At 40.2% G+C, this 21,550-nt stretch overlaps 1 protein-coding gene across 5 annotated transcripts in view; it reads right to left on the reverse strand.

Moving 5' to 3' along the window:
• Positions 1–21,550, reverse strand: part of nrg2a (neuregulin 2a) — a 69,319-nt gene that overhangs the window by 33,927 nt on the left and 13,842 nt on the right. For 4 of the 5 annotated variants that reach the window (XM_032534454.1, XM_032534453.1, XM_032534451.1 and 1 more), the window contains exons 2-3: positions 1,812–1,977; positions 555–673 (exon numbers count right to left, since the gene is read on the reverse strand). In XM_032534454.1, coding sequence (XP_032390345.1) covers positions 555–673; positions 1,812–1,977 — 285 coding nt within the window. Of the gene's footprint in view, positions 1–554; positions 674–1,811; positions 1,978–12,190; positions 12,437–21,550 lie in introns of those variants that run through there. The other variant, XM_032534455.1, reaches the window with a different exon arrangement.

Below are 21,550 nucleotides of genomic sequence, written 5' to 3' on the forward strand. Positions count from 1 at the left end.
GCAGACACACACTCACTACCCGCACTGCTTGGAACAAACACAAACTCGCCACCCCATCAAATGGAAGCAGCTGTTTCTTTCATCTGCTACAGTACTTTGCAAAACTCAGCAATGCACACACACAACTACTGAACAAGTCTGTTAGATTCTATCACACTCTCGAAAGACACTTTTTTTTTTTTTTTTTTTAAACAACTTTTATGTTCTGTCTAGCAACATTTTACATTTACTGCTTTTGTTGTGTGCTAGTGACGGTCAAAGGCACTGTGCAGTGTAGTTTTGTGGGATTTCACAGTGCCAGCAGATTGCAGTGAATGAAAAATGGAGAGATCACACCATACATTGCATTTCAATTCCATTCATCTCCAAGTTCCTCTGTTCCACTGATTAATGGGCCACATGTGTGGACAGTTGCTCTTCATGCATGTTACCATCATTACATGCCTGTTTGCAAGGGCTCCTTTACATATCTCATTTGGCAAGAGAGCAGCCATGAGAGCATCAACAATGTACAACTGTGCCACTTCACTTGTTGCTTAGGAGTCAGTACTTACTGCTTTGGACGTTAACAGTGCCAGTGGAGTTGTCCTTTCCCAGCGGGTTCTCCACCACACACGTGTAATTCCCAGAATCCTCCAGTTTTGCTTTGCTGATCTGGACTCTGGAGTTTTTCCTGTGGGAGACAACACTCGCACAGCTGAGTCAGGGGAACAAGGACAGGGAGGAAATAGCATGGAAACGCAACAAGTGGTAACATGGGGGACAGCGAGGCAGACAACAGGGCAAGCAGCAGCATGGCAACAGCTCTTTGCTTTGACAGGGTTATATAATTTCAAAACAGTTTCTCTGGGGCCAAATTTGAGGGAGAAAACTGCTTTCAACAAGAAAGCATAGGATCAAGTGTTACCAGCGTACTTTATTATAAAAGGTGTTCTTGGTTTTACAGCATGTGTTTCTATACATACAGGAGGTGTACACATAGTTGCCTTAAATTACACCATCATAAGAACCTGACTGAGAGAGTGGAAACGGACCATGGATGTATTAAGAGTGCTGAACATGGTGGCGCCAGTCAGCCTTGCTGCTGAGTTACCCTAGTAGCCAACTGTGGAACTGCAACATAAAAAAACAAAGCCCAAAAAGCAATTTTCTCAATAGGCCGCTATCATTAGAGAGACATCTGTAAAAGTTTTGGCAGGACACCTCAATCTGCAAACAAGGCCAATCATGACTATTTGTGTTATAAATGATTAAAGTGTCAAAAAAACTCATTTATACACATAATGTCATCCCAATGTAAAGTCTATGAGCTGAGAGTAACTTAACAGGCAGGGCAAGGACGTGTGTAGTGGGATGCACAACAGAGAAGAAAACCAGGAAGAGGGAACAGCAATTTATATTCTAACAAATGGGCACCATTAGCTGGTGGTTGTATTCCATCAACCCGAACTACTAACTAAAGGTAATTTGTGAATGTACCGAATGTGTGGATGTGTTTCATTGCCTCGACAGGTAACGTTTTATTTGTTTAAGAAATACACAGGCATAAAGAGAGATGCTATATAGTATAAATAATTACATTACATTTCAATGAAGAAATAAGACTTGGTAATCCCAAACATTGCATACATTTTATATTCAACTTCTCTATGATTTTTTAAAAATAGTTTCAAACTTCAGTGTCATGAAAAACTGCACTAGCACAGTCTGCAGATAATAGCCACCTTGCTTAGACGTTGGAGTACCTCAGTCTCTTTTCATCTTTACACTGTTTGTGTTAAGTTTACAGGACATGGATAACTTGTACTCACTGGCTGTTCCGTATTTTGACTTTTTTGCTTTTCTTCAGCTCGTTGCCATCTTTGAACCATCTGTAGGTGGGGTTAGGGCTCCCTGTGGCCTCACACTTAACAATGAGCTTGCTTCCCTCGTCCACTATCATTGGATTCTTCATTGGTTTTAACTTTGGAGCCGCAGCTGGAAGGAAGGAAGAAGAAAATGTTCATGTTATTAACCACATTAGACACAGACATGATTATAGTTTGGTTTGCACAGTTTGTTTATGGTTGTTTGTGTTGGTGTTTTAGGAGAAACAGTGAGACAAAGCAGGACAGAGTAGCAGAGCCAAATCCTCATCTCTATGGACTGAGCCAACAATTCTCTCATGTGACCACCAGATGTTGTCACTAAGGACATTATTAACTTAGCTTCAGACTAATAAACAGGCTGAACTTCACTCTGACATTGCTGTTATAAAGCACCTGAAGCAATATTTAGCAAACAACAAGCTGATGAAGAACATTTGCAACCACAATCTGATACACAATTGAAGGCAACTTTTAAAGAAGAAAAGCCAATAAAACATTATTAACTAGTGTGCTGTAATGACAACATCCAAACTACTAAGCTATATGTTATGTCATATTTTACACTGCTATTGTGTGTGTGTGTGTATATATATACACACACACACACACACACACACACACACACATACTGTATATATATGAATTGTATATACACTATATATACACTGTGTACACTATATATACACTGTATACACTTTATATACTGTACATACTGTAAATATACTATATATATAAATATTGAGAAAAAGTGGTCTTAGTATATTCTACTATATATTACATTTACAAATATACTATTCACAATTTTTAAAAACCAATTGAAATATGAGAAAAATAGATCTTTGTTCAAAATGCACACATGGCACACACTCACACAACATTTGCCAGCTGACAGCTGCACACATGTTTAGGAGAAGGCTCATTCAGGGCAGAGCGAGAGAGAGAAGGGGTGAACAAGGGTCAACAAGGGGCTGGCCAAGCGTCTCTCTCTCTCTTTCTCTCCCTCTCCTTCTCTCTCTAAAAGGATGAGGGCCAATTAAAGACAAACAAAGCATGACAAGCAAAGTGAAGTATTGTAATGACTTCAATCAAACATTGAAATAGAGGTGCACCAAAATTATCCCCTGTCGTCCTCTTTTCTGAGAGACTGTCCTACTTCACTGACCTGGTAAAAGCGACATGTCTGCACAGAAAAAAAAAAAAAAAACTTCATGATGCGGCATTTTGAACTTTCTTTGTGGATTTAAGTGGACAGGTGAGATAGATTTTGGGGTACAGTTGGGTCTAAAACTGCATTTGTTTACATTACAAATGTGTCACTGCCATGGCAATGTGATGTGGGCCTACAATTTCTTAGCACATTAACTGTTGTAAAATAGTCAATATCATAATTTTTGAAGGAATCATACCATGACACAAGTAATCATATGCAAATAGCTTTGTATGCCTGGCAGATGTTGATATTAAGGAGCTCTGTCTCTGCAACCAAGTACCTTGCGAGTATATCCTGTGTGCCCTGGCACCTCTGGCCGCTTGGCACTAAAACTCCTGATTGGAGCCAGAGGTCACAACTCTCAGTTCAAGTCGTGGATGTACTTGGTACTAGGCATTAAACCTCTTTTCACTTTAGCATGCTACAAATGGAATTAGCTTAATTTATACAGTAATCTTAGAGTGATCAGACCTTTGATGTTTACATGTTATTCCCACTTAAGTAACAATATTGATTTCTTAAAACTGACGGCATGAACATGCCCAATTTAAGGGGTGCCAATGACTCAAAATACAAAAGGTAATTTACATTACAAGTAGGCACGATTATTCCATAATACTGAATACCACATTTACTTAAAAAGAGAAGTCTGTCTGAGGTACACTTTGTGCTGATTTCCGCTGGATCACAGATGGTGAAATGTCAAACTTTAAATAGCTCACAAATAGCTTAATTCAATGGAAAAACAATTATTCTTAGTTAAATAGCTTTTTGTTACTAAAATTACTCTATAGCTGGTAAAACAGTGGACTTTTATCTGTGAACAGCTTCCTGTTGAGAATGTGAGTGATGATATTTATGGCATTTGGAAAATAAAGACAAAGATTCTACAGACGTGCCTTTGTACTGTGGCACTTAGTAACCTAAGCTTATTGTCGGGATGGCTCTTTGTCCTCTGATTGCTCCAGCGGCAAGTTCAAGATTTTACTGTCTCAAAATGGTTTATGACAGTAGGAAATTGTAAAAATAAATTGCTGAAAGTCATAACATAATTAAGGCTGCACATACAGTATACTGTGGTGTGTGTTTATCGATAGCCTCAAGCCATATAGACCATATACTGAACATGAGACTCCCGATGGTCCAGATGTTCTTCATTAAACATTTCCTGTTATTTATCAAATGTAATGTACTATATGGGACTTGATGTTAAATAAAGATCAGACAGCAAAATGCTCTATGGTCTACTGAGCCCCCTAATTTTCAAATTACGCGGACTAATGAAAACTTACCACCACTGAATAAATTGTACTGTCCATAATGACAGAGTTTTGTAGCTACATGGTTAGAATATATGCACATGTGCAATGTTTGATCATCACACATTTTCACAAGCTTTTCTTAAGTTTCACAATTTAATTTGGCTAAAAAACTCTTCATTCAAATCTAGTTAGGAAAAACTTATTTCACACTGCAGTATCTAATGCCTTACTAAACTCAAAAAGTCCATGCTCTGAAGTCTGCTTATGTACATTATTTCCATCCACACTCCACTCTGCTGGACAAAACCCAGCACACTGCCCGAGGAAAGCCTTGTCAGTCATAGTCAGTGAACAGCAGGAATGAGATTGCACCATAAAAGAAAGAATAGTTAGTACGTCCGGACACAGTTTTGTCCTTGCCAAGCAAATTAAACAAGCGTTGTCCTTGCCTTGAAAAGTTACAGAAACACAGGACTGCACTTCTCATCAACCCAATGAGCCAGATGTGTAAGAGGGTCTGCTCCATCTACAGGATACAGTTCTAATAAAGACACAAGAGTCCATCAGACGCTCAAGCTTTGAGATACAAATGTTCATCATACTCTGAGATTGGTCCGCACGTCCATGTTAAAAATATATAATTTGTTCAGCTCCTTAATCTACGTAACACAAAATAAATTAAAAAAAACAAATGCCTAAGTATCCATCAATTCTGAATTCATTAAATAACATTCTCTGGCAGCTGATAACCCATTTAGTAGTTGCTCATGTTTGGAATGACAGATGTGAAAAACAGAGCACTGTAAAGTAAATACTGTAATGGACACAACTTAGGTACAGTACAATCAAGTCAACTATACTTGACATAAAGAATGTTCATTTTACGACTTGATTGATAAATTAATGTATGTTTTCCAACAACAAAATAAAGAGTGATTATCATTGTGAATAGAAACATTTCTTGGAGACAAATGGTTATCTCATTTTCCGTTACACCAGTGGAAAAAGTGTCAGGCAGCAACGATAAACCCTTGTCTCAACAACAGCCTGATTCTCTTTTTGAAGCAGAGGGGCAGCTGCAGACATGGACTATAAAAACCAAATTTGAGTATAGAAGCCTAACTGGCGTGTCAACAGCTCATGCCTTGGGTAACAGTTGGAAAACTCAGCCTAGAAAGAGGTTAAAAAACAAAGTCACTTGATGAATTAACAATGCATTGCTCATATTATTGAGTTAACATTTCTGTTTTACTTCCAAGAGCTTAGAAAAGGAATGCGAGGCATGCCTTTGTGTTTCCCCCTTCTAGACAAAGTATCCCTGATTACTCTTGTGTTATGTCACTTTACCGCACATTGTCAAAAGACAAATTACATGGTGAGACGGATATGTGTTCTGCATATGGGAATGGTCTTCTGACACTGTACACTAGTCACTGTAACACAACATCTGTTCAAAGATATCATTTCAACAACCTCCCACCACAAGCAATACACTTTCCTCAATTATCTGCTACATTGTTTATATGTGACTCAAACACTGTACTTTTCTCTTAATAAACTCTACAGGCAAAATCCTAATAGTGTTTCTTTTACTCAAATTGATAACATGTTTTGTGTTTATCTGTGACAGTAAAACCTATGGAGAAGTCCAAAAGCAGAGTAAGCAATACATGAACTACTGGTTAGATTAAATTGAAAAATAGTTATTACAACTTTGGTTAAAATTAGGACCAAAGTAAGCCAAATTATTCACATTTGCTTACAAGCAGCAAAACTGGTCCCCATTTGCAGTTTGGTGCCCTGAACATATTTAAAACCAAAATGTTCAATTCACCATGTTTCTGCCGGAGAATGGATTTTCCTCCACACTGAGCAATCACAAAACTATTTGTTCCATTGGTTAAGCAATCTAAAACTGCAGTTTTAACTGCAAACAGTTCTTTGCAATAATTCTGTTATTTAAGACAATGAAATGCTCAAAATGTACTACTTTAGGTGCTTTTACGCGAACCTCTATGTTCCTGCGTATGGTTACTGATTTACTTGTCTAGATGTTTTCACTACTACAACATATACTTACTTACAAACTTGATTTTGTAATAGAAATTTTACATTTTTGGCTATGTACTTTCAGGTCAACCACATTTCAAAATGGAATACAGTTAAAACAATGGTGTAAATGGTGTAGTGTCACTCAATAGCTTACTGTGTGCGTAAAAGAGCACCTGAATGACAATAAGTTACCGTAAATATCAAAGTGAGAAAATCTTTGCTCACAGTCAGCTCAGTAACCACCATGTCTCATTGTGCCAAAACCACCAATATGGAAAATGGAAACTGAGTCCAAAGTTCACAAGCTACCAGGTGTAAACCCATTACCTGCTCTTTCCTGATCTTCCTGCGTTCTACAAGACTTTCTTGTTCAGGAAATTTCCATAGTAGTTTTGTCGACTGTAGTTACTGTTGTGTGACTGTGCTACAAAAAACTGCATGCAAATAATGTACAAGAATAACCACTTCCTTGACATTTGCTTCTCAGTGGCAGCCACATGATGTACAAATAAATTATGTTACTAAAGTTATATAGCCAATTTTACATTTAGATTAACTACTATAAATTTGTGTCAATAAAATGACTACCTGTAATGTGAACGGGTTGTTAATACTACTGAGTACACTGACTATCACCAGCCCCAGTATATAGCTCTATGCAACCTCCAAGCACTTCTCAGCTCTATGTTTTAGTTTGCATTTCACGAGGGTTGGGTCCTTCTGGCTGTCACACACACACACACACACACACACACACACACACACACACGCACACACGCACACACGCACACACGCACACACGCACACACGCACACACGCACACACACACACGCACGCACGCACGCACAGGTAAAGAAAGCCAAAGAAATGGTTTTATCATGAGTTGGTAAATCAAACCAGATCAAATATGATCTTACACTTCAACAGTTATAGAGAGAGAGATGACTCCAATGGGATGCAGATGTTACTCTGTTACTGCTGGATGTGTAATACGCTTTCAGATGGGGATTTGGGTTAAAGCTACATCTGAACTCTTTCTAACCTGGGCTGCTGACATTGGTCAACAGGCATTTCTATCAGGGGTGAGAATGTTGCTTAAATACTGCTGACTAATTTACAAAGAAAGCAACATAAAGAGAGGTATGGCATGGGGTACTTTCCATAAAATCATCTTTCAACGCAAATCAAACTAGTTATTAGGCTAACTGAACTAAACCCATGCCAATCTCTAGGTATGGTAAAGGGCATGTGATGATGTGGGGCTATTTTAATTCCAAAGGCCAGGGGAACTTTATCAGGATGCATAGCATCCGGGATCGATCAAATAACTGGCCTTTAAAAAACTCTGCCTTCGATCTATGGGAATTTAACTCACAGCCCCTGTATTTTAAGGAAGAACATTTATTTATTTATTCATTTATGACACGTTACTCATTCAAAAAGAAAATTTGTGTCCTTTAAGGTTGGCTTTTTCCTATTTGTTTTAATTAAAGGAATTAAGATTTTTTTTCAAATGATTTTCTTTTAGTCCTCTTTTTAGTCAACTTTAGCATGGATTCCTAAACTTATGAACAGCACTGTATGAATATTTATTTTCTATTGGTATTGTAAATGGCACTTGTAAAGTAATTGCTGAAAATGGATAACACTAACAGCACGGCAAAGTAAATTGCATTACAGGCACACGCAACATTATATGGAAGCTCTTTGGTAAACCAGCAATTTCATGAGTTTCATCTCCATATTGCTAAGTTGAGACACTGAATCACTGAAAAAAAATATCTATTCACAAATTCTCAGGTATTTTATAGCCACTATAGTACTGTATGTACTGGTCAGTTGAAGTTACATTAGCTGGGTTTCCACAGTTGTTTTCCTGTACCCAGTTGTTGTTTGTACCAGCACACTAAAAAAATATTTTGTAATAGCAATTATATGAAGCAAGATCATACCTGAATTGGAAGCTGAGGTTGTCTGAGGCTTCACCACCACCTCCTCTGACTACTGGTCTCCATAAAACATTTTGTTGCTGAATAATGTATGTAGCTCTATTTCAATTGTAAAGGCGTGGAAGGTGTTGGTACATTATAAAAAGAAACTGGCACAAAATTAAGAAGCCAACTCTTCACTTCCGTAAGTCATTATTACCTCCATCACTACACACAAAAACCCAGTCAGAAAGGAACGTGTGTTTTGTCTTGGCATTAAAAAAAAGTTGGATGGTAGAAGTTTTTGGATTACAACATCATCACCAGCAAGAGCATATTTATGTATGCCGGGCAGACTCCACAGGGATTGCTGATTGAAAAAGAGAGACATACATTCATTTAGCATTGTATTGATGACAAATTTGATGAAGCATTTTGCTCTAATTGTCTACTTAAAAAAAGACAACAAAGTTGCACAGTTTTTCCACACCTAAGGGGTCTTTTCCTTTGAATAAGGACCAACAGTTTGGCACAAATGTCCTGGGTCTGACAAAGTTTTCCCTTTCTAACCCTGGGCCTGTTTCATTAGAAACATTATTTAAAGAGGATCGACTTTCAGCCACAATAAACAGGCCTTTCAAAAAAAGAGACTGGAAAGGAAAATTATTATGTAACATTGCAGAAACAGAATTCCATAAATCTACACTCTGAAATACGTTCCGATCCAAATCCAGGAGACGCCACAGCCAGGGAAAGGGCAATTATAGCTGAGAAGTACCTGCTGTGAGGTAATCTCCTAAAATAAATGTGCAAAATGTAAGTTCTGTGACAACATATTATACACAAGACAATACTGTCTTTTTCCTGTGATTTTGGTGATGGTTGACTGACAGTCAACAGAGCGCTCCTGGGCTAGATTACATGCAATTATATTTCGACACACCTCTTCCACACACAGGGCATTGTATACCCTATTATCCACAATGCAGCATTCTATTTCATCAATTTAAAATGTTGAGATGTAATAACATCTTGAAGAATTTGAAATAAATATCAGGGATAGCGTTTAAACAAATTAAAAAATTTAAAGCACATGACAGACATATTAAGCCACAACTACAAGAAAATGAAAAAAAACAGATGAATAACTCTGATACAACTTCTGACCAGCTCCAATGAAAAATCTGCAAAGAACAGAACGTGCTGATCCCATGTCTAGAAGCTCTGGGTCCCCAGAAAACTGTTAAATTGGCAATAAGACATTTTGCTTAAACACAAAAACTTTGTATAAGCAAGTAATTTGTCTTCCATATACTCACTGTAGACCTTTACATGCTTAAATGTAACAGCCAGGTCACACTTTAGTGTGACAAATGAGAAAATTGTCCAAATAAACTCTTATATCTACATTTTGGTGAATGCATGCCCTCTCCAAATACACAGCTAACATGCAACAAGACAGGCTCTTGTCTCCATTTGTCTGTTTGAGCCCATTTCACTGCATTTTTGGTGCAACTGTGATGCGTAGCATAGCACACCAGCGAAGGAAGCTACTTAGCTAGCTAAAACAGCTTTGATTATCTTTTGAACTAAGCATACACGATAAAAGATATAGTATACAGAGCTGCTGTTCTGATCCTGTATACATGTCTACTCATTCAATTTTTACTGTTCATAGATCACGCACAGCTGCACCTTTGGTTATACAGACTTCTTTCTAGTTTCTAGTTTTGCATATGATTACATCTTTTTCAACATGACTTGATAAACCACATCCTAAACAAACTGTCATTCATTGATAATTACAAAGCTGCCTACATTTATTAAAGAGCCAGATCAGAGTGGAGGATCCATCTTTAAAAGTAGTGGTTTATCTCTTTTTATTTTGATGACCCATTATTGCAGCCTCAGGCTCAGTACACACCTGATGCGGTGTGTGCAGTAACATTAGAGCAGACACAACAAGCATCACCCATGAATGTGTCATCATGTTGGCCTACTTCGAAAGCTCCATTTTACAATGGGTAAGCACGTAGTTTCACACAAGTTACCTAGTTTTGTAATAAATCCATGATTTGTCTCATTTAAAAGAGGAAAAATGAGGCTGCAAGATCAGATTATCATGTTTTGGTGACATCTAAACTAAAATATCTAGGGCTGGGTATCGAATTCAATACTTTTTAGACACTGGCCGAATTGTAAAGTATTGATATCTAGAAATGCCTCGTCATTCAAAACCAAAGTTCAATACCTAAGGCTTAATCTTATCAGAGTCAGTGAGCCAATAAGCACACAGCATGCTTCTACCAAGATGTGTGATTGGCTGTCTTATGGTACACATTTTAGAGACTTGCAGAAAAAGCTCTACGTCACGCACAGAGACGGGGCTCACGTAGTAGGAGCTGAAAAATAAAAAGATTTTTGCCGTAATGTGTAATGTTGAAATTTCTTTTGGAGTTATAAAACTGGTATCAAAAAAGTCTTGTTTGGAAACCGGTATTGAACATTTTTTAACGAAACCTAGCCCTAGACATGACAAATCAGCTGTTACAATGTTAAATACATGTCAATGACATTCAACAACAAATTATTTGTGTTTGTGTCACTTGGTGAAAAGTAAAGAAAATCACACGCAGCTTTTCTCGCTGCTTGGCAGCTGTGCTCGTTGAATAACATAGCACCGAAAAAATATTCTGCGAGCACTTTGTGTGCCGTGTAGTTCTGGGAGCAGTTTATCTCACATTTTTATACAGTATATCATAATCAAACTCGGCACCAGGACCAGTAATTATGTACATATTCAACTTTGTATGGGTAATAAAACAAAATTAAACATGGATGCCAAAAAACAACTACAGTAGCACATTTAAGATGAAAAGAGGCACAATTTAAATATCTGGAAGGCCTACAAAAAAATGGTCTACATTAAAAAAAAATCTTGTAAATTCTAAACCGACTCTTGAGCAGTGTCATCGGCAGGTACAAATGGCTACCAACATCAAGAGATGCTGTTAAAGATGCATTATCTGACCAAACCAAGAATGAGGCGTTAGCTACAGTAATAATCCCATTATTGTCCTTAAAGTGTCACTGATATGGGGGTTGGGCTTCCCCATGACCTGAGGTCAAACTACAGTGACAAGCTGCAGCTTGTGGGATCCACCACTAAGCAAGCACATTGCTACGTTTGTGAATCTGAAAGACACGCAGTTCCCATACTAGTCCAAAGTAAAAGTGTCTTTCAGCTAAGAAAGAGACAGATTTTAATGTTGAATGACTCACCACATACTCATTAGATGAAAGCAACAGTGTCAACAGTTGTATCGTTAACCTTCTCATAAAGTGCATAATGAAATGTATTCTGCTATACAAAACATCACTTTTATGATTAAGTGTTTAAAAAAGCTGACTTTTGTTTTTCAAAACTCTGATATATACCAGAGCATTTGTAAAACTCATGCAATGAGATAATCAAAGCACAGTTAATATTAGTCATTCGTTTTGAGAGAGCTCATAATACAACTGTGATATGTCTCTGTGAGGTCCAAAGCCGGTTTAGCTAAAATTCAGTTTTAGTTGATTTGTACACCAGTCATATCATTAACTTCCCCAGCAATCCAAAGTGCTGCCAAAGCCAGATGTGCCTCTACACGCTGTCCAAGCAAACCAATCCATGTGACAACCTAGCGGCAAGCTTTGACAAGAGGGTACATATTTTGTCTCACACTTCCGTGATACAGTAACACAAACTTAATCTCGTCTTTTTTCTCTCAGTATCACTACCTCACACACAATATATATATATATATATATATATATATATATATATACACTGTACATATGTTACACAGAAACCGCCTGTCTTTTTACCTGTTGGGGAATCGCCGTCTTTCTCCTTTTGTCCTTTCTTAACCCCCTTCTTTCTCCCTTTCTTTTCTTTCCTCTTGCTCTCTGTCATGCTGTCACAAGAAAGTTAATCCTCTCAGGAGAAGACACAGGAAAAAAACAGGTAGTCCTATTGGGAATGTGTGGCAAGTGGGCACCACCAGACTCTGAGCCTGTTAGAGCGTCTCTCCTCCTATTTAGACCAAGGAACCACCTACTCACAGCAGGGCAGAGGGATAGAGAGGGAGCGGAAGGGAGAGGGAGGGAGAGAGAGAGAGAGGGAGGGAGGGAGCGGGAAAAAAAAAATAGGAAGAGAAAGGTAGCGAGGCACTGGTCAAGTGGCCCTGCTTTGAGCCAACGCAGTTTCTAGTTCCTACCTCGGGTGCATCATCTCCTTTCTTATGACCTATGCTAAAGTGCAGTGAGACCACTTAGGTTGTCCCCTCTGCACTACTGACCCCCTCCCAAATAATTCAGGCGGAGACCTGCCCTTGTCAGGTTGATGTCTAGGTCCCAAAACACTTCACATCTGGTTCAGATTTGCTAAGCACAGATTCTATGGATACGTGCAAGAGAGCGGTGTGTGAAGTGCCGGATGTCAGATCATAATCTGCCGGACTGCTTTCTTGCAAAATTACACAAAATAATCTCTGGCTTTCCTAGCTGCTCCCCTTCCTCACCTCTCTTGTCTGTCAATTCCCCTCTTGGTACTTAAGGCAAGTTCCAGCATGCCTGTGGTTGTATCTCACTCTTTAACGGTCGCTGTTAGCCAGGTGTTATCAATGTCCACACAGCAGTCAGGATCTCGGACCATTAACACAAGCTTGTATCTTTTACAAACTCATCTTAACGCATATGACACCAGACGATGGCCTTCTGCAAATAAGTCAGATCCATTTTCTCTTTTTCTTCCTGAAAGGTGAGTAGGCATTGAAAACATGGTGGAAAAAAGGGGTAAAGTGAGACACATATGTAGGTAGGTCATTTGTCATGATTTGAGTACCCAAAAACAGAGAGCAGGCAGGAGAAAGTTTGAGCTTGAGGATTTATTAAGCAACAAAACAAACAGTTCACACCAACAAAAAGAGGCCTAAATGCAGCAGGCAAAAACTTACTTCTGTAATTGGACAAAGCAAGGAAACGGATCTCCAAAAAACAAAAGTAATCCAACAAACAGGAACTAGAGACAAAAACCTCCAAGGACAAAAAGACAGCACAGAACCCAACTGAGAACTGGCCCACTGGAACAATACAATGATCTGACACCAGACAAGGGAATCACAAAGACTAAATACAAGAATGTGTAACAAGCAAACAAGAGACAGGTGATACAGCAGGTGAAACACATCAGGGTGGGGCAGAACAATTAGCTTGGCTCCGCCCTCCCACGTACCTCATTTCCCTTCAGTAGGCTACTCTGTCGGGGTTTGGGTTTTCTCTGGCCAAATTTTAATAATAATAATATTAATTATTAGTTTTACTATTTGTTGATCCCCAGTGGGGAAATTACAATATACACTCTGTTTGGTTAGAAATCCCTACACATAGTATGCCTCAAATACACACATATATGCTCAGGATGTATTCATGCACAAATGGCAAGATGTCAGAGTGAGTGGGCTGCCAGTGCTGAACTTGGCAGCCCGGGAGGTGAACTGGCATCTCTCCAGCTACCAATCCACACTCTGTACTTTGAACCGTAATAGGACTTGAACCCGCGACCCTCCGGTTCCCCAACCCAACTCCGTACAGACGGAGCTACTGCCATCCCAATGAACAGTCCCCATTGGGGAATTAAACCTCGGTCTTCTGCGTGATAGGCGGAGATACTGTCCACTATACTTTCGAGGACGGTCCGATCAGCGAACAGAAAGAGTGGCTGAGAACAATGACGTTGAGGCTGTGCGCTAGAGTTGTAGTTCCGTAATAGCGACAAAGAAAGATGTGAGCAAAGCCATTCAGTCCGTTGTGGTAATACAGCCAAATATCCAGAAGTTAAAGCCAGAGAAAAAACAATCTTTGCGGAGTTTTGTTGGTGGCCATAATATTGTGGCCCTCCTCCCCACGGGGTTTAGGAAAAGTTTGATTTCCCAGCTTGCTTCGTTAGCGGTGAAGGAGTTGGCTAAGGCTAAAGCAAGCATTGCTAATGCTAAATATAAGCATTGTCGCGCTCCCCTCTTCACGTGCACATGACATGCATCCCGACCAAACGTTAATGATTGGTTATGGCAGATCCAGAGTGGCTCTGGGCAGATCCAATAGTTTTGAACTTCAACAGAGTCCCCACCCTCAAGAAAGTTAGCACTTGTCAATAGAGAGTGGCAAGACTCTCTGTAAAAATTAAATGTACAAGAGTATGGTATGACCAGGCTACAGAACAATCACACAGGCGGTAAAACACTAGATAAGAAGTAAGACCAGACAAGACTAGACAGAAAACCAGACTACCAAAATAAATCAGGAAGCAGAATATTCTGAAATTCTGCAATTGACTCACAATACAACAAATAATACAATTAAAAATACAACAAAAGGATATTTTACACAGCTTTGTGTGAAACAATATCTAATGCAAACATTACTTCAACAACCCTGCGGCTAATCTGTTTATCTCTGTTATCCCAAACTGTGACTACATGATGATCACAGGATTATTTTAGGCTGCTATATTGACGTTTTCTAATTTTATGCTGACTGAATTCTGCTGTCCTGTGTGGCAAGACAATCTAAACACGTCGAAACAACATCAGAGTGACTCTCATCGAAACTTTAAAAAAAAATAAAAAATCTATGGATGAGTCATCTGTGGGGCCGTCCCGGGATTTGCCTCAGTCCAGAGGAGAGGAATTGGGAAAGGGGCAGTGGAAGGATCATGTCTTAACAGGTCAGCGCACTTAATAGCATAAATTGGCAACAAAACTGGAGGGGTCAAACCAAGGCCAAGATGTGAGTCACCACTCAGGTTCAACATGCTGCTTTTCCTACTTCAGAAACAAATTGCTCTTTCCTCTTGTGCCAGTGGTGGTTCCTGATGACCTAATCTGTCAGCAGAGGTAACTGAGGACTGGCAGTGGCTATGAGAGCTGCCGATGCCGCCCTATCTCCCTCCAACCTCAACACTCGCTTCCTCCTCTACTATTCAACAAGATGAGACTCGTTCCCAGGCCAGTGTGTCTGTGGGTGGGCGTGCGGTTTATGTATGTGTCAGATATGTGAGTATCTGTGACGTCAGGACAAAAGGAACGCCACGTTTAGGATAATGGGATGTACATTTAGGTTGTCTGTGTGCCTTCCACAACATTTCTCAACTTGCTCCTTCAAGATCCCGTGATAGTCTTCCAGTCGAGCCACACAAGATGTAAAGTTAGTGATATGTATCATTAGCTGACGTGAGTTATGAAGGTTTACTGCACATAACTGTGGAAGCATTGGAAGAAAGTTAACCTCGAGGTTAGTAAGGACATTAATATGTAGCACTTGTCTTAAAGGTTCTTACAAACTTGCCAAGCTGCTTCTGAACAGTAAACAAATTCTAAAATGTTCATCAAGTACCTGTAGGAATGCAAAATGTAGTTTTCCAATAACTACTTGCCACAACTGTGTCCCACTTGACAGAGTTACATGAAACATGAATATGTAAAAAGTGTATACACCAAGGGGGAAGCGACTGGAGTCCTAGATGACCTAGTAGTTTTTTGTGTCCACAAGATTGTGTAAAGAGCTCTGAAAAAGCTTGAGCTTTTGTATACAAGCTTGTAGAAAGTACAACTTTTTTACAACCAGACACAAATATGGTCATGGACATGTGCATCTAAATCTCCCTCTTTTTTCCAGTCTACTCGAAAGCATCTGCTGTTTTTCAACAGCCGTGGGCTGTCCCTGGATCAGGGTCTGGAGGGGCACAGCAGGCCAGTGTGGGAGGAGCATCACTTGAAGAGCAAATTAAAAAAAAAAGTTATGTCCCCTAAAAGTTGGACATGGATCCTTTGTATGCCCTGCTCATAAACTCTCCACAGGCCCCGTCTCTGCCTGCCTCCAAATCCCTCCTCGCTGCCCCCCAAAAAGGGGAGACAGCTTTCCTCTATGATGGAGCTGAGTAGCTCCATCCTAACAACAGCATACCTGCACATCATCACATTGATATTGCTCAACAGCACTCCTGCCCTTTCACAGAGACCAGAGTTTATCTTTTTTATACATAATGGCTTTAAACAGCCATTAGGTTGTGGTGTTTACATCTGTCTGCTTTTTTGCCAACAAAGTGCTTATGGCTGTGGGGGCCTAAAGTAGGTTATAGTGCCTGTTTGAACATATGTATGTAGTCTTGACATTCCAAGATGAGGCATGGACAGGGGGGGCAGGGGTGTGTGTGTGTGGGGGGGGTGGGGGGGATAAAGGGGAGGACAGAAGGTAGAAAAGAGACAGAAGAAAGATTTGGGATTGAAACTATATCCTCTTCATCAGATAACAGAAAACAGCCCCACCTGGTGATATTCATCTTCAACATCAATTCCATTCAACAAGGCATCTGCATCCTCAGCTGAATATGCACTGTGTGCTGTTGGAACAACAGGGCAGACAGCAATATACTGTAAGTATATCTTGCAAGTACAGACCAAAAAGATTGCGTAAAACACATGAATATAATCTGGTTGATGCCGCAAATCTTTCTGCTTTCCGTGTGTTAATATGTATGTGTTGTGAGTGTCTGTGCAAATGGCTTTCTGTATAATGGGCCCTGTTTATGATCTGGTGAAGCCCCCTTAAAGACAGATACCATACAAATCAATGTCAGTGACATCTGGAGGCCCGAGGTAGGAGCTATTTTTCCCATGTTGGCTATGCCAAGGTCAACAGAGATTTCAAATCTCAGTGTTACTAATGACTCTGCTCAGCAACAGCTGAGATCAGGATCACAGGAAGGGACCAAATATCCCATTCACTGCCTCATTTACAATAGCAAATGGATGAATTCAAACCAAGCCTGCCTGTTTGGTATTTAGAAACCAGAGAGGAACAGCCTGAACGAATTTAAGCGTTAAACAAGGAAGTGATCTTGGGTGGATTCAGGTCTTTGACGTTTCCACAGCACATAGCTGTCACCATGGTAACCACAGTCTTAAGGGTAGCAACTAGAGTGTGTGAGAGAGATGTGTAAGGGCGGAGTGAGGATGGGAGACAGGGAGAGAGAGACAAAGGATGCAAACAAGAAAGTAGGAACGAATGTGTACAAAATACAATGGGAGGAAGAGTGAAAGGCAGAAATGAAAAGAAAGGTACGGGAGAGCAATGAAGAAAGACAGAGCAAACCTGAGAAACAGAGAGCGAAACAAAGAAACACAGAGAGGGGTATCCTTTGAGCAGCTGCAGCCTGGCCACTGTATCGCTCCATAAGAGAGATGTCCATGAGTAAGCCTGTGCCAAGCCTGCTGGTAAGCACTGCAGTAGCATCTCAGAGAGCGAGAGATGACAAACATCAGCACTGAGCATGCTCCACTCTCAAGGCCACTAAGAAAATGAGATTTCAGCTCTTTAGCCGCTCAGTTTGTCCAGTTCTCCGGCGCTATTCCAGCCTCCATCTGTCCTTATCCAGCTTACATGAGCAGACCCCACTAGCAGTGCATCTCTCGGCTACAGATGTGGCTTCACAACAGATAAAATCTGACTGATGTGTCACATAACTGACTGATCTAAATGGTAAGAGACATGTTTCCACTTATGGGCACGCTGACTCATATTGTGACAAGTTTGATTGGGGGCTGAGAGGAACAAGAGATGACCATAGCAACTAATTATCCAATGGGGCATAATACCACAATATCAGGCCAGCACCATGGCAGTTTCACCGCACGGTGCGCATGCACACACTCACACACAGGAAGACACTAACACACAGACGAAGACAGACACTTACACACACACACACACACACACACACACACACACCACACACACACACACACACAACACACACACACACACACACCCCACACACACACATTCCTGTTTCCATCTTTCCAAATCTTACTGATCGTCTTCCTTATGTGGACGGCTGCCAGAGCAGCACTGAAAATGACAGCCATACATTTGTGTCAGACCTGCAATTAAGCTGAGATTGATTTATTTGATGTTTTTCTCTCTTCTCTTGCTTTTCTGTTTGTTCTGCAGGCAGACAGACCAACAGAGACACACAATTGGGTGCTTTTCAGTTTCATGACTAATATTGATGCCTCTTTTTGGTATCAGTCCTGTTTATGTGATGAAGTGTGTATGTGAGAAAAAGCAGAAGTTGTAGAGGATGTCAATTGCCACTCAACTTCCACTGTGGCTAAAGTAGTAAACACTAAAAATAATTTTTCCGCTTGATTAAAAATTTGTATTAAAGTTGACGTGCTACATCCTGACAATGAAGAGCCTCTCAATCGGACAATAATAGCTTATTGCTGTGATACTGAAATAGCACAAATATTTTTAATGACAGATGCTGTCTGAGCATGACTCTGATGATCCTCTTAAACAAAAATCCACTCTATCTTCTTAAGGCTGCCTGATTGAATCTCTCTTTTACTCTGTAGTTTTCCGGTTTTATTTAACGTTTTTTTTTTCTTCCTCTTTGTCTCTCTGTCTCTCTCTGCCTGTCTCCCTCCCTTCTGTATAAGGGAGAGATAAAGAGGTTTGTGTGACCGTGAGCAGATTGACTTGAAGATAGAGGCTGGAAGCAGATCTCTTCCACCTCCTCATTCTGCTCTGTCTCTCCTGCTCTCACACAGATGAAAAGACAAACAGTCTCCCACATGCTCTCACAGTTTATCAAACACACACCCACATAGAACCAGGTCTTCATGCAAACACATATGTGTGCTCTCACCAGATAGAAAAGCACACACTCAATCTAAGTGTCCTCGGGCCGACAAAGTATACACTGTCACACTCAAATACAAACATACCCCCTCAAATACGCACATAGACATACGCATACAAACACACAGGTGCATCCACATGTAAATAGAAGAAGCACATTGGTCATTGATGCGTTCAAAATGGACCTATTTTCCACTCATAATATACCCAATACAAACCAGTGCCCTATGTTTCATTTACGAAACAGACTTAAGTCATCACATCTGAATCACAGCATAACAGCAGGCTTGTGTTTTTCTTTCCATGGTGCAACCATTTTTCACTCGAAAACCAACTTTTTTATACATCTTACATGTCATCATTGTGAAAACAATGTGTGAATAAAAATCTAAGAAACTAATGAGCCTTAAAGAAAAATTGTTAATGTACAGTATAGCCATAAATGGTTACATTTGTAATTGTCTGTAAATGCTCACGTGGAAAGGATGGAGCTGTATTATTCACAATCCTAATCCCAGAAAAGATTACAAATGATTCCCCAACCTTCACAAATCTTTATGAGCAAACCCATGACTGCAAATAGTATAAACATTTAAATAGTGGATTGAAATTAATGTCCCTTCTGTAAATAAATATGTCAGTCATCGTTTCATGCATGTTTAAAATCAACAGTAAAAAGGGGCCCAATGCGGTTTTGGCTATTTCTTTGCTCTTTGCACGCAGGTTTCTCCATAGAGCTCTCCCTACAGCTTCGGAATAGATATCTGGCAGCTCCTATGTTTACTTGTGTCTGACTTCTCGCTCAGTCAGTCTGCCGTTTCCTACTTCTCTATTCCCCTGACAATGCTTTTGTAAGTTTCCGGGTTTTTTTGCCAGCTCAGCCATGATGATAGTGTGAAAAACTCGGGAAAAATGCCATTGCTACCTTGTTAGCCGGTTCCTGAATGGGCATATGTGTGCAGTGCCATGAAGCAATTCGTTACATCGTGACACCTGATATCCCGCGATACTTCGGGACTCTGAGGCCAGCGAAGTTGCAAGGGTGGTGTTTTCTCGCTCATAGGCGCTAGGGGGAAGCAACACAACCACCATTCAACTCCTTACCTTTCCAATGACTCCGTAGCTGTTCAGTTAATAGAGTAAATTAAACTAAAAAAAAAAAAAACTAAATAGTTCCCCTTTAAACTGCAGAATTGTAAATTTACACAAGGGAAAACAAGGCATGGCTGTGCTCTTATCAGCAACCGCCCCCCTTCAAAAACATGCGTGCATCCGCTCTCTGCTTTGCATTCTTCACATCAAATCAAATTCCTTTTGTGCTCTGCACTTGTCCTTTATCTCCAGAATGTGCTTTTAGAGCAGCACAAACAATGTCACAATGAGGACACTGAGGAGTTTCACACAGAGTGAAACCAGCTTCTTGGTCAAATCATTTGCATTTCTGCTTTTGCCTCTCATGGCTGAGCTTATCAACAGCCTGTCTTATCTTTTTGTTTGTTTTTTACCAATGAAGACTTTTTCCTGGAAAACAGGCCACTACGCATGTGTAAGCTTAGATCACTCTTTGGCGGCATAAGCCCAGATCAAGGTGGTCTCAAACTGAGTGAGCTTGATAAGTGGGCAAGAGAGTGGGCCCAGTTGGCTGTGCCAGGATGGCCTCACACTGTGCTTTGGCAAGTCAGACATGGCTAACAGGAAGCCAAATCTGTGGTTGGGTCATCTTAGAGCAACAGGATGACTGCACAGGCCCAGAAAGCCCTCTCCACTCCTCTAGAATAAGTTAAATTCAGCAGCAAGGGAACCAGTGACTGACAACCCCGGTACTAAGAAGGAGGTCAAAGCTAGCTAAAGCTGTAATTGTTCTAAATAGGCAAGCCACCACCAGTATGAGCAGCTTAGTGATGGAGGAGCAGTACGAAGGCTTTAGCCTAAAATCTAATAGTTGAGTTTTAGCCAAAAGAGTATTAATTATTGCTCAAAAAGCCATGTAGTAATCTTATAATACTAAACCATGTTTGTAGACAGGGTAGAACAGGTTAGTGTCAACTCGTTGACCGCAAAAACTGAGGTCAAACTGTTATCAGAATGGCTTTACAGAGTTTTGACATGATAAACAGAGAAGCCATCCTTTGTATTTTTTTTCATGGTACATTTTGTGTTGTTTTGTAATGCTGGTTTGCCAATACTGTTTCCCTGGCCCATAGCCATTTGCTGTATGATAACTGCCGATTTGCAAGCCTAATGTCGTGGAGACAACAAGGGAATGAAAAGAAACATGCCTAGTAGAGTTGGGCGGTATCCAAATTTTGATACCGTAAAACGTCCTTCCTGTTATACCGCACTATACGGTACTACCGTGACTAATTAGAAATGATGAGGTAAGGCTCAGACGGCGTCCCCTATCTGTTGGCTTGTGCCTACACCGTTGAGAAACTGAATACCAAACACAAATACTGAAACACCTCTCCCTTCTCATTAGGTCGG

The sequence above is a fragment of the Etheostoma spectabile genome, chromosome 13 (assembly GCF_008692095.1).
Source record: "Etheostoma spectabile isolate EspeVRDwgs_2016 chromosome 13, UIUC_Espe_1.0, whole genome shotgun sequence".
Taxonomy (NCBI): Eukaryota; Metazoa; Chordata; class Actinopteri; order Perciformes; family Percidae; genus Etheostoma; species Etheostoma spectabile.